Raw genomic sequence first — 15005 nt, 5'->3', positions numbered from 1 at the left:
TCCATGTATATTTATTATGGAACAGATGGTGGCGTATCCTTTTAAGAATCTTTAAAAAAAAACTGTTCAAACAATCCTAGTAATAGGTTAAACTTGTCCACAAATAACAATGGAAATATTTTAAAACTAAATCTTACATATATTCGAAAGTATAATCAAAATATTAAGGTTTTTTTTATTGGCATATAAACATAAATTTTAAAAGTCGCATTATGGTGTACTCAAACATCATAATCTTTTATCCGAATATCAACCATTTTACTGCTAGGCCGAGACCCTTTTAGTATGATAGAATGAAAGTGAAATATAGTGAAGATGAAAATGAAATGATATTCTTTTACATTTTTATTCCACTGTATCCTTCCTTCATTCCATAATATACGAGTATCAAGCGAATAAATAAAATCGAATTTAAAACTACACTTCATTCTATCATTTTTAATGCATCATCCCAAGAGGTTAAAAGAGCTAACCATTCGCTCTAGTCATAGTTAGGGCTGACAATTTTTGACACGACACGATAATCCGACACGAATCCGTACGAAATTATTGGGTTTGGATCAAGTCTTATTGGATGCGGGTCATTATTGGGTCGACCCACTAAGAACACGAAAAAATCGGGTCGGATGCGGGTTGGATGCGGGTCGGGTTGGGTAACCCGTTAAAAATTAATATTATTATTTTTATTTTGAGTAAAGATAATTTACAAAAATTGTATACACAAAATTCCCTTCAAATTTTAAAAAGGATAATATTAATTTATTTTGATTAGATAGCATCATTAATTACATATTTTTGTGACTAATTTGACCTTGTTAATAATTTTTCATTTTTCATTTATATTGTTGTACAAATATGTATCAGACCCTTATTAAAAGATAAAATTTTAGAGAGAATAACCATCCATAGTATTTTAATGGAATAATTTTTTATTCATTTTATTTAAACTATCACAATGATATAAAGATAAATAAATTGCTTTTTTTTTACAAAGTATAAATTAGGAAAACACTCTTTTGTTTGGAAATTCTCTCATATTATTTTTGAAACCATTGATATTTTATCATTAATTTCTAACTTTTAATTTTGAAAATAATATTATACATATTGGTTGATTATTCTATATAAAATTATTAACAATATAATATGGGTCATTCAATGATGAGACATTGTTGGACTCAACACATATAATAGTAATACAACATTCAAATGTATTGCACTTGCTGCATAAATTGATAAGATCATGAAAAATTATTAGTATTACTATATGATAAATCACAATATTTTCAATATTTCATTTACTGTATTATTTTAATATTACTTTTATAATTATTTTCATAGTGCGTAATAATATCATAATAGAGATGGTATGATGATAACAACATGTGGAACCCAACATGTAAGTTGTAACATAACCTTTAATTATATGACTGCTATATAAATTGATATATTTAAATATTATGATAAACCACAACAAATTTTAGACCCATATTATAAAATTAATTTATGATTAATAATCTGTTATATTTTATAGTGCATCAAATGATACATAAGAGCTAGTTCGACGATAGAAGGTTGTTGCTCTCAACGTCCACCTAGGCGTGTGACTCTTCAAGTGTATTAGTTAATATATTCAAAATATATAATTATGCTTTCATTCATGTAATTTTGGATAATAATATTAAATGACCATGTAATGACCCTACTTTGCATATTTCTCCATGTGTTATAACATATAGAAAATATTTGAAATTACAAGCTTCAAATTATATTTCAAATTACAAAAAATAAAGTAGTCAAAATAAATGAAACAAAATACAATGTATGTGAGAGATCCAAATGAAAAATAGTACTAAATCAATTAGTGTTTAGAATAAAAGGATAATTTGAATAAGTTTATGAAAAACAAGTTTATATTCATAGATACAAAACATTAATTCAGATACTGTGTACTAGCAAAACTAATCAACAAATAATTTTATAATATAATTTATTACTATTATATTTTTTTATTTTGATTTAATAAATTTAATTTAATTATTAGTATTTTCACTCTTTTTATTTTGTTCTTTTTACTTTTTTAGTTCTTTTAACTTGTTTCAAAAAAAATTTGTTAAAACTAGAAAAAATTAAATGTAAAAATATTTTTCTAAATATAATAAAATATTTTTATTAAAATTATATAAACATTTTTTGTTTCGGAATTCAGCCGAAAGCATGTTCACTACCCTTTTATTTTTTATATTATCAGACTTAATAACTTAGGGAAATAAAATAATAAATAATTAGAATGTGGATTGTGGAATAGCCGAAGTGACGGCGGCCGCTGTCACTCATCCCATTTCCAGATTTCCTACTTCTATATTTCTCTTTCCTACCTCTGAAAGTGAAATTGCCGCCGCTCATCATCGCCGGAAACCTGGAGGATTTGGAACAAAAGTTATGAAATTTGTTGGGTTTTTTTGGAAAATGGAACATCTTCATGTTATATGGCTTTTTAAAGTCTTGATCATTTTTTAAGCAATCTGTAATCGTGTTGTTATCGTGCTTAGGTTGTTGTCGTGTTGTTATCGTGTCAGGTCAACCCAAAGTGGTTAATGTCGTTATCGTGTTCGGGTCGTGTTTGGGTTTGAAGGTGGCGGGTTGGGTTCGTGTTCGGGTTTGGGGTTTCCTTAACAAGTTGGGTTCGGGTTTGGCCTTATTGGGTTGGGTCGTTATCGGGTTGACCCAATAACGACCCAATCCGCACGATTTGTCAGCCCTAGTCATAGTGATAGTGAATTAGATCATACCCATACCGCTTTCGATATTAAAAGAAATTTAAGAAATTGATTAGTAGTTGGAGGCCAATATTCCAAATAGGGATGGCAAATCGTGCGGATTGGGTCGTTATCGGGTCAACCCGATAACGACCCAACCCAATAAGGCCAAACCCGAACCCAACCTGTTAAGGAAACCCCAAACCCGAACACGAACCCAACCTGCCACCTTCAAACCCGGACACGACCCGAACACGATAACGACATTAACCACTTTGGGTTGACCCGACACGATAACAACACGATATCGACCTGGACACGATAACAACACGATATCGACCTGAACACGATACCGACACGAACCACTTTGGGTTGACCTGACACGATAACAACACGACAACAACCTAAGCACGATAACAACACGATTACAGATTGCTTAAAAAATGATCAAGACTTTAAAAAGCCATATAACATGAAGATGTTCCATTTTCCAAAAAAACCCAACAAAATTTATAACTTTTGTTCCAAATCCTCCAGGTTTCCGGCGATGATGAGCGGCGGCAATTTCACTTTCAGAGGTAGGAAAGAGAAATATAGAAGTAGGAAATCTGGAAATGGGATGAGTGACGGCGGCTGTTCGGCACTTCGGCTATTCCACAATCCACATTCTAATTTGAGAATTTCTAACACTAATCTAATTATTTATTATTTTATTTCCCTAAGAAGTCTAATAATATAAAAAATAAAAGGGTAGTGAACATGCTTTCGGCTGAATTCCAAAACAAAAAATGTTTATATAATTTTAATAAAAATATTTTATTATATTTAGAAAAATATTTATCATATTTTTTCTAATTTTAACAAAAAATTTGAAACAAGTTAAAAGAACTAAAGAAGTAAAAAGAGTGTAAATACTAATAATTAAATTAAATTTGTTAAATTAAAATAAAAAGAATATAATAGTAATAAATTATATTATAAAATTATTTGTTGATTAGTTTTGCTAGTACATAATATCTGAATTAATGTTTTGTATCTATAAATATAAACTTGTTTTTCATAAACTTATTCAAATTATCCTTTTATTCTAAACACTAATTGATTTAGTACTATTTTTCATTTGGATCTCTCACATACATTGTATTTTATTTCATTTCTTTCGACTACTTTATTTTTTGTAATTTGAAATATAATTTGAAGCTTGTAATTTCAAATATTTTCTATATATTATAACATATGGAGGAATATGCAAAGTAGGGTCATTACATGGTCATTTAATACTATTATCCAAAATTACATGAATGAAGGCATAATTATATATTTTGAATATATTAACTAATACACTTGAAGAGTCACACGCCTAGGTGGACGTTGAGAGCAACAACCTTCTATCGTCGAACTAGCTCTTATGTATCATTTGATGCACTATAAAATATAACAGATTATTAATCATAAATTAATTTTATAATGTGGGTCTAAAATTTATTGTGGTTTATCATAATATTTAAATATATCAATTTATATAGCAGTCATATAATTAAAGGTTATATTACAACTTACATGTTGGGTTCCACATGTTGTTAGCATCATACCATCTCTATTATGATATTATTACGCACTATGAAAATAATTATAAAAGTAATATTAAAATAATACAGTAAATGAAATATTGAAAATATTGTGATTTATCATATAGTAATACTAATAATTTTTCATGATCTTATTAATTTATGCAGCAAGTGCTATACATTTGAATGTTAGTGTTACTATTATATGTGTTGAGTCCAACAATGTCTCATCATTGAATGACCCATATTATATTGTTAATCATTTTATATAGAATAATCAACCAATATGTATAATATTATTTTCAAAATTAAAAGTTAGAAATTAATGATAAAATATCAATGGTTTCAAAAATAATATGAGAGAATTTCCAAACAAAAGAGTGTTTTCCTAATTTATACTTTGTAAAAAAAAAGCAATTTATTTATCTTTATATCATTGTGATAGTTTTAATAAAATGAATAAAAATTTATTCCATTATTGTTCCATTAAAATACTATGGATGGTTATTCTCTCTAAAATTTTATCTTTTAATAAGGGTCTGGTACATATTTGTACAACAATACAAATGAAAAATGAAAAATTATAAATAAGGTAAAATTAGTCACAAAAATATGTAATTAATGATGCTATCTAATCAAAATAAATTAATATTATCCTTTTTAAAATTTGAAGGGAATTTTGTGTATACAATTTTTGTAAATTATCTTTACTCAAAATAAAAATAATAATATTAATTTTTAACGGGTTACCCAACCCGACCTGCATCCAACCCGCATTCAACCCGATTTTTTCGTGTTCTTAGTGGGTCGATCTAATAATGACACGCATCCAATAAGACTTGATCCAAACCCAATAATTTTGTACGGATTCATGTCAGATTATCATGTCGTGTTAAAAATTGACAGCCCTAATTCCAAAAGGTTCGAATTCATTATATTGTGATCTTTAAATTTTAATGTTACTTTATATCAAGATCATTATATTGTGATCTTTAAATTTTAATGTTACTTTATATCAAGAGTATTGATTAGTTGTAAACTCACGAATTTTCATAATCTATAAAATTGGTGCATAATAAACTTTCATGTAATTTTGAATTTCCAAGTATTTCAAATTTATATCAAATCGAAATTGATTTGATGTCAAAAAATATAAAGGGTTTCAGGGATACTGATTACTAAAAAAATTTTAAAAAATATATTTAAATTTTTTATTGTTTGTAAAAATATAATAAAGATATTTTTTCCTAAAATCAAAAACTTTAGCAAAAATTTATTTTCCGTGAACTTTAATTTGGTCTAAAATATCGTAAAGATATTTTCGACGTTAACTTATTCTTCGTGATAAACCGTGAAACATTTATAATATTTTAAATTATTTTTAAGTTTTTGGCATGTAGGATAAAAGTTAAGTAGCAAGATTGACCATGTTAATTTCTTCGTGATAAACCGTGAAACATTTATAATATTTTAAATTATTTTTAAATTTTTGGCATTAATTATAAAAGTTAAGTAGCAAGATTGGCCATGTTAATTTAGTAGTATCAAATAAGATTAAAAAAAAAAAGAAGAAGAAACAAGTAGATTGATGGAATATTGTGATTGGTCTGCCACGAAAAATTCTAACAAACAGAATGTTAAACTACAAAATAAAAAATGAATATGTAGTCAGCAATAATTTGTGAATTAATTAGATCGAAAAAATCTTAGCGGAATATATACATACATGGCATGATTCTGCGCCATCCATTTTCCAACTCCCTCTTCCATCTCAGTTCACCACTCCTCTCTCCCCTGAGAAAGCTTCATGGTTGGCCCTTGATAAACAGTCTTAACCCTCATCCATGGCTGTTTCGCTGAATTCGTTCCTCAGCTTCAACCCCGCCGTACGTCTCCTTTTCTTATCTTAGTTCGTTGCGCTGTTTCCTTGATTATGCAATTCCGATTTATCCAATTCGGGAATCAATTTGGTTTTTCACAAACTTCAAAATCTGATACTACTGTATTTCTCAATACTTGTTAAATTAGTGGTAATATTTTACTTAATTGTAATTTTGAATCCAGGTATAGGCATTTTTTTGAATCATGTTGAAATTATGATAAAATCTAGGCTACCATTGAAATTATTGTATTTCTGATTGTAAATGAAATCCATAGTCTTTTGCTCTTTGATTCTGAAATTCGTGCTGACTCCCATAGACTTGAACATTTTGTATCAGTTCACTGAGAAAAAGAAATGGATTATTAACCAGTTCCATAGAGAGGAATACTTGCTAGTCTAATGAGTTCATTTTCATTATAAGATCATTTTTTTTCTCTTGTTGAACTCACAATAGCTTATAAGTAATCATCCACTTATAACAATTCAATTTCCCCCTTAAACAATTGTTCTTTTCCTAACAGTGAAAGCTTGACTCGACTACTATTAATTGGTTTTACCATTGGTAGTTTTCAGCAAACAGAACACGTTAAATTCCAACGACTCGATTAATTACACATGCAGCTAGGACTTGACAGACATAACCACTCAAAGGTTTTCTCGATCACATTGAGTCGAGGTTGAGCTGGAATTTACATAATTTTCGAACTTCCTAAAGAGAGCTCTCCTTTATTCAGCTAGATCCTTTGGTTTATCTTTATTCAAGTTAGGCTTTACTGATCGAGGCGCAAATTTTGGTGTTACTTGTAGGGCTCTAGCAAATATTAGATTCAATCTTTCCAGTTTCTAGAAACTAAAACACAGTTTTTATTTTCGTTTTTGTTTGTGTATTTTCCTTCATTGAAGTAAGAAAAGTGTCTATGCGTTTATAAGGTTATGGTCCTTGAAATGACGACATATCTACCATTCCGAACACTGCATTTTATTTTACCCATCTACTAGAATATTTCCTCTAAGATATGTCTCAGAATTTCTGGAGATGGAATTGATCCACAGCTGTAATGCACTGGCATTATAAATCATTATAGTCTAGGGTAATTCTAGGAAAAGTTGATTAACGAAACAAGAAGAGGAAAAGCTTTATCTTTCATGTTTAAATGTCAATAATAATATACACCTTGTTGATAGGCAATCAATAAGATAAGTTAACTTATTAAATTTCCTCATTAGTGCCTCTTCCTAAAGCACATCATGACAGATTTATTACCCTTATCAGTTGATTATTCCATAAAATATCTTTAGCCTTGATATGAGTTTTTTTAGTTAAGCGTTGTACCAACTGATGAGTTTTTTTTTTGTGTCTTTGGCTCTTTGCTTGTTGCAGACAAATTACCAGCAGGGGCAGAGAGATAATGCTGGGGTTCTGTTACTGAAGCTCCCGTCTCTTTCAGGACCAGTCGGATTAAGGAAATCTACTCGAGGGAAAAGATCAAGGTCCTGCCTCGTAGCTGTTGGTGGCGATAATGTCGCCACAGAGACTAGCGACAAAGGCACTAAATCCTTTGAGGCATCAGATTCCAGTGGCGAGTCTTCAGACAATGCCTCTGGTGTAAGCCCTTCAACAGAAAGTGTCAAAAGTGAAGAACAAAGCAGGGCAATCAGTCCTGCAGAGGAGGGCAAGCCAAGCTCGAACGTGAAAAGAGCTCCCTTGACAGCAAGGGAGAGGCTTAGGGCAGCAAGGGTACTGAGCCGCTACACAGACTCAAAGCCATCAAAGCCCATGCTCGGCAGCAGGCTACTTGATGCTCTGCAACAATCTGATAAAGGGAAGAAGCGGCCAGGGCTCCCCGAAGCACCGACTAACATGTTGGACGACAGCAAACGAGGGATGCCCAAGGAGGGCTGGACAATAGAACTCCCAGGCGGTATGGATGTCTTTTTCATCATATTATCTTTCGTGTTGATTAGTACGGTGATGTTTGCTACTACTTTCGTTGTGTGGAAAGTGGGAGCCATCCATTTCAACGAATATTAAGGGAGTTGGAGTTGGAGTTGGTTAGTGAATCTCTGCAACTTGCTCTTTCTATATCTGTAGCACTTAATTCGATCATATTATTAGTTACAGTCTTCCCTGTAAATTGAATATCCAAGTATTTATCACCATTACATGCTTTAATGATCTAAAATTTGTTTTTGTATACGTATGGATTTGTGCATTCTTTGACAATTGACATTTCGTGTATAAAAGGGAGGGAGGTCTCGTCTCGGTTCAGTCTCTCCACTGCTCTCCCTTTACTACTATTTCCAATGTTTTAGAACCGGATCAGTGAGCGAATCGGTAAAGTTACTAGTTCATTGTTCAATTGGCTTAACAAATCGAACCAACGGTCCAATCGAAGTACTATAGAAAATATAAATATATAGAGAGAGATGATTTGTTGTGCGCCACTATGTGAGTACATCTTAATTTTCTCTCTAGACCATGAATGTTTCTCTCTAAGATAAAGTATTTTTAAAAAAAGTTAAATCTCTCTTGCATAAATGAAAGTAGTTTGATTTGGTTATGAAATTTGGTTTCGCGGATTGGGTCATCGTCACTATTTGTTTTTTTATTAGTATAAATTGGGTCTTAAAAAACAGGCCGGCATGATAACATTAGCCATACTTATTTAAATAAGATATAGCATTAATTGATAGTATCTGTATTTATTTTTAAATTGTAAAATTCAAAATTAATAAAATGTATTATTACTACTACAAAAAACCTTGCTAGCATTAATAAATGATCATCATTTTCCTTCTAAATGAGCACCGACTACTGATATATGAGCGAGCACATTCAATATGTGCGAACATGGTGATTTTATTTTAATACAATAAATTTCCTAAAAATTTACTCCAAATTTCTTTGTAGTTTGAGATATTTAATTGTTTCAACTTTCACAAAATTCACACCTCAGTATTAAACAGTCTTTTTCCAACATTAATTGATTAAATGAAAATTTATATCTTCAATAATCATACAATTGTAAAAACAAATTAATAACATGTGCATAGCACATGCATTACACTAATAATAATAATAATAATAATAATAATATAATTTTTTAACGGGTATATGAACCCAACCCGAAATTATTGGATTCCTGATGGGTCAACCCAATACGGACATAGACCCAACAAGACTTGACCAAAATCCATTAATTTTGTCAGTGTCGGGTTGTGTCATGTCGAAAATTGTCACCCTACTTCGAAGATAGAAAACATAGGTGATAATTACTTAAAGTTAACCACTTTCTCTCTCCGAAAAATATCTCAAGGCTTTTAATTCCCATAACTCTCTCAATTATAATTAGGTTTTTAAAAAAATATACTCCCTTTGTCCTATAAAAATAGTTTCATTTTTCCATGTTAGTTCGTTCCACCAAATTAGCTCATTCATATATTAGGTAGGTTTTTCTCTTTTATGAGGTGGCTCCATTCTGTACTAATAATATTCCAATGATTTTTTTTTATTACTCTCACACTTTACCAATTTTGCATTAAAACTCGTTTCGATTCCAAATACCCTATTTTTATAGGACAGTAAAAGTATCACATTAAATGTAATTTTATGAGAAATCTAACGACATTCTAATTGCTTACATTCAAACCAATAAATTTGATAATATTTGATATCATGTTCATATATTTAAAAAATGAGTCAAATGCATGTTATAGTAATGTTATATAGTATGAATATGTTTTGCACTAAACTGATATGATATGTTCAATTATGCATTAGTATAAAAATATACTCCGTACTACTTTCTTTGTCCCACAATAAGACTTTCTTTTTGCAATTTTTATTCATTCTCCAATAAGACTCTTTTATTTTTACCATAAATGAAAGTATACTACATATTCCATTAACTCATTTCACTCATATTTTATCATAAAATATTATAAAGGTGAAACTCATACTTCATTAATTGTTTCTACCATTTTTTCACATTTTTCAAAATCAGTTGAGTCAATAATAGACTTCTATTCCAAGACAGAAGAAGTATCAGGCAATTTTATCAAAAACCTAACGACACTAATTGCATGCATATGTTCGAACGGTCGAACCTAACGTATTTGATTAATATTTGTAATTTTGTATCATGTTCAAATATTTTCGAAAAACAGTCAAATGCATATTGATGTTACTAAGAATTGATATATTTTGCTGTGAAAATGACATGTAAATCATTTGACTTCTTTCCAAATGCTAGTACAAAGGAACTTAATACAAACATATTTTAAAAAAATACGTAATTTGAGTTTTGTTAGATTTATCATATAAATAACTTTGAATTTGTTTTTTTTTTTTTTAAATTATACTCCTTTCATCTAAAAGAAAAAAAAAATAGACAAAATTGTAAAAGACACGTATTTTAATGCATAGTTGATAAAGTAAAAGAGATAGAGGGAAAATGTGGCGTACGTAGTGTTAGTGGATTGTAGGGCCCACATTTAGAATAATGTGTAGGGTTAGTATTGCTTTAAAACTTTTCATTCTTAGAGCATCCGCAGCGGTTGAAAAAAACCCGTCCGTCCGTCCTTACCAGCGGCAAGGACGAGGTTGTCCGCTGATGGGAGCTGTTCGTCCGTGCCAGCGGCACGGAGCTGCTCTTAGGCAAGAGCACGTCCGTGCCGCTGAGCACCCTTACGTGGCGCTCTCTGATTGGCCAACGGCTTAGCCGTTGGCATATTCAATTTTTTTTTAAAATTCGAAATTAATTTAAAAAAATATTTTTAAATTAAAAAAAATATTTTTCCACTTTCCAAAAAATTATATCCGTTTTCTACCCTCTTTTAATTTATTTTTCAATTTTTCCCCACAAATTTCACATTTTCATCTATAAATACATCCACTTCAACACAAAAAAATTCTCATAACACTTTGATTATGGGAATTTTTTATTTGTAGGATTTTAATTATGTATTTTTTTAATTTTTAGGATTTTAATTATGTATTTTTATTTTTTAGGATTTTAATTATGTAATTTTTATTTTTTAATGTATTTTTTATAATGTAGAAATGTTTTTAGTAATTGAAGTATTTAAATTGAATAATAGAATGATGGGACTCTTGAGCTTGTCCTTAACTAAGATCACGGATGTGGGTGTTGTGCTCTTAGCTAAGGACAAGAAGTAAAAGTGGGTCCGGGCCTACCTCCGTGCTTTACGGATGAGGATGCTCTTAGACTTGTCTATCTTTTAGACGGAGAGAGTATAAATTGAGAAATCTATGTTAAATTCAAAGTTTTGAAACACGTTTTAAAGAGCAAGAAAATGATTATTAACTTCCAAATTTTTTTTTCAGTTTCATCGCGAATTGTTATTTTTGTAACTACTGTACTAATAATTTCAAGAAGAATAATTAATTGACAAAAATGACACGTGAAAAGTGCGTGAATTATTAGATTCAATATATATAATGGAGTAGAATGTTTCTTAGTTCTAATTTAAAAATTAATTCTTACGTGAACACGCTTATAATATCTATACAATATACAAAAGAGGAGTTTTGGGTATTCACAAGATTTTCATTATGAAAATTTTGTAATAATGAAAAAAAATATATAGCTCGGTCATGGCCTCTTCACCTCTTTTATAACTCCCATTCCATTATCATAATTTTGGGAATATTCAATAACCTAATTAATTATAGTATTAATATTAGGTAAGTTATTGCCGTTCTTTTAGTTAAACTTAACTTGTGTGATATCTATACAATATATAAAAGGGGAGTTTTGGGAATAATTACATGAATGTCATTAATAATATAATTTTTTTTTTCTAATATACTTACTATATTATTAAATTTAAATTTAAATGAAATATTAATACTATGACTTTTCAATTTTTCATGATTAACTACCCACTAATGACATTCATAGCCACTTACCCACTAACTTATTAACTTCATGGACGTTTAGTAACGTGATTTAGATTTAATAGGTCATATACAATTCAAACATTTAAGAGGACAATGATTTCCAAAAAAAATCGTCATATAAATTAATGTGATTATTTGGTTTTATTATTTGATGGTTGATATATTTTTTTATGCCATCTTGCAGGACATTATTCGTCTTCCAAGGTTGTTCGGGTTCTTTCAACGTCCCTTGGCATAGCTGATTTCAACGTTGAGAGCTCCCACGAGCAAGGAAGGGTATGCTGCCATTGGAGGTGGTTCGCCTCTGCATAGAATTACTGATGAGCAGGTATTGCGGTTTCATAAGAATTTTTGGTTTCTCCCTTTGCATTTCCATTATTCAATCGTGGCATGGTTGATTCGGGTTCATAGCGATGTTTCCTTCATTTTTGCAGGCTAATACGATCAAGTTGGCTCTGCAAGGTCTACAATATCTTCCCACAATGTGCAAAAGAAAAATAAAAAAAATCGGTTAGTCCATCCTCTGCAATTTTTAGTTTATAAACTTATCTGGTTATATGAGTTTTTATTGGTAAATTGCTACTGTATAAATTTGTGATTTTAGAACTTGAAATAATAATATGTTTTTCATTCGGTATATGTATTATTATTATTTTTCTTTGTTTGATTTTATATTTTTTAATAATTATTTTATATTCTATATATTTCTGATTTCTGATTTCATACAATGATATTTTTATGAATTTATAAAATCATTTTACAGTATAAAATAAGTTTAAATAAAAGAAAATGGATCGTGCATTGCACGTGGGTGATACTAGTTACTCCTCCGTCCCGGATAATTCGTCTCAGTTTTCTATTTCGGTCCGTCCCACATAATTTGTCCCACTTCACTTTTATTATTTTTGGTAGTGGATCTCATATTCCACTAACTCATTCCTACTCACATTTTATTATAAAACTAATATATAAAGGTAGGACTCATATTCCACTAACTTTTTCAACCCACTTTTCATTATAATTCTTAAAACCCGTGCCCGGTGAAAGTGACCCGAATTATCCGGGACGGAGGGAGTATATTCTTAAAGTATCACTTAACACCAGATTCTTTTACCATAAGAAAATATCATTCCCCCCCCCCCCCCCCGTCCTACAAAAATAGACTATTTAGGATTCGACACAAATTTTAATGCATACTCCTAATTGATAAAGTACAAGAAAAAGAGAAAAAATAATTAAAATTGTATAACGAATGATGAGACTAATAAATGTTAAAGTAAAAAATTAAATAATTTTTTTATCATAAATAGATATGAAAAATTATGGACAAAAAAAAAGATATAGCCTACTAAAATTTAAAAAGAATCTTTACAAGTTGAACCATTTTCCCGCCTCTTCTTCATCTTGAACCATTTTTCCGCCTTTTCTTCGTCTTCTCCTCTTTATTAGTACTCCCCTTTTCATTTCGCCGCTTCTCTACACCTGATAGAGATATTGAAAATTTAGGCTTCATTTTTAGGGTTGTTACTATTTAATTTTTAAATATACTTCATTTGACTACAAGTCATTTAAACAGTTAAAGTTTTTATGTTAATATTAAAAAAATAATAGTACCGCAATCAAAATTTAATTGAGCTAATTAAATTTATAATCTATATTTTTATAATTAATAATATTTTAAAATTTCATACTAGTCTTTTTTATTTTAATTTTTTACTTTCTACAAGTTTAATAATAATAAAAAAATATAACTCGATATAATGTGATTTAAAAAGTGAAGTGAAATAATACTCCAATATTAGCGAGATAGGGAAAATACAGTAGCCCGTACCAAATTTTATGAATTTTTGAAAATGCCCTCTCTGCCTTGGGAAACATTTTCGGTGGAAAAAATGGCCAAATAGTGAATAAGTACTATGAGTGAGATTACCCCTAAGTCTAGAGACATCCATAAAGGCAAAGGTGACCTTAAATCCGGAGCCCATCTTAGAGCCAATATTTATTTCATCCTGCCACGTCAGCAACCCATCTTAGAGCCTATCTCTTTGTAATGACAGTCCATCTCATATCCACATCAACATTATTTTTATATATTTCACTTTTAATTGTTGGTGTAAATTAAAGATAACGTAAATAATAAAAAATTCAATTTCATTAAAAATAAAATAAAATCAATCGGACTCGGTTCTGGCACGGCACGACCCATTCCGAATTTGGGGGAATCCTTCAATTGCTGATACATGTTCCGGTACTTGAACTCGTTCGCATTGCCATCGTAGATATCGTGAAATTTAGCGCACTCGTACACCAGACGTTTTCAATGCTTGCGTAGATCGCCGGACTGGTGTGTCGAGACCCCTGTGGGCTTTAGTTGTTCGTATCTCTTCGTGATATGCCCAAGAAACCGCCCTCAACCTGTACATAGCTTAAAATTGGGTCCGCAGAGATCTTTGCCCAACAACGAGCAAGAGCAATCGACTTTTCTATGGAGTAGGTACTCCTCGTCCGCCCAACTTCAGACGCCTCCCCCCCTTTCTCCATCTTCTTCAAGTTCATATCCGTGGAAAGAAGTAATATTGAAATTGAGATTGGAGAGGGATGAAGGTGAATTGATGGGGAATGAGGTGTATATAGGGGAAGACAATTTAAATTAAACAAATAAAAAAGAGGTCGGCGCCTACATCGGCCCTGGCGCCCCACGATGGAGGCCTTTTTCAAGGCCGATGACTCTTCGGCCAGAGCGATTGATCGGCTTCGGGGCGGAGTCGATCGGCTTGGGAGATCGGCACCTTCTCAACAATGGAGGCCGACCAGGGGCAATGGGGTGGCTGATCGCTCGACGATGTCGCTCAGCCACTATAGTGAATGCTCTG

At 30.8% G+C, this 15005-nt stretch overlaps 1 protein-coding gene across 1 annotated transcript; it reads left to right on the top strand.

Annotated features, from left to right (window-relative positions):
- Positions 1-6055: 6055 nt before the first annotated feature.
- LOC125186091 lies at positions 6056-8406 on the top strand. Its single transcript, XM_048082405.1, has 2 exons — positions 6056-6213; positions 7591-8406. Exons 1-2 carry the CDS (start codon positions 6172-6174, stop codon positions 8239-8241), a joined length of 693 nt encoding a protein of 230 aa, XP_047938362.1. The 5' UTR covers positions 6056-6171; the 3' UTR covers positions 8242-8406.
- Positions 8407-15005: the final 6599 nt, after the last annotated feature.

The sequence above is a fragment of the Salvia hispanica genome, chromosome 5 (assembly GCF_023119035.1).
Source record: "Salvia hispanica cultivar TCC Black 2014 chromosome 5, UniMelb_Shisp_WGS_1.0, whole genome shotgun sequence".
NCBI classification, from domain to species: domain Eukaryota; kingdom Viridiplantae; phylum Streptophyta; class Magnoliopsida; order Lamiales; family Lamiaceae; genus Salvia; species Salvia hispanica.
This window is presented reverse-complemented; position numbering and strand designations above follow the sequence as displayed.

Bases quoted from the DNA above. Each gene is read 5' to 3' on its own strand.
- LOC125186091 (XM_048082405.1), top strand. From the start codon at position 6,172: ATGGCTGTTTCGCTGAATTCGTTCCTCAGCTTCAACCCCGCC. The intron at 6,214-7,590 runs GTACGTCTCCTT...TGCTTGTTGCAG, and splicing joins TCCTCAGCTTCAACCCCGCC to ACAAATTACCAGCAGGGGCA.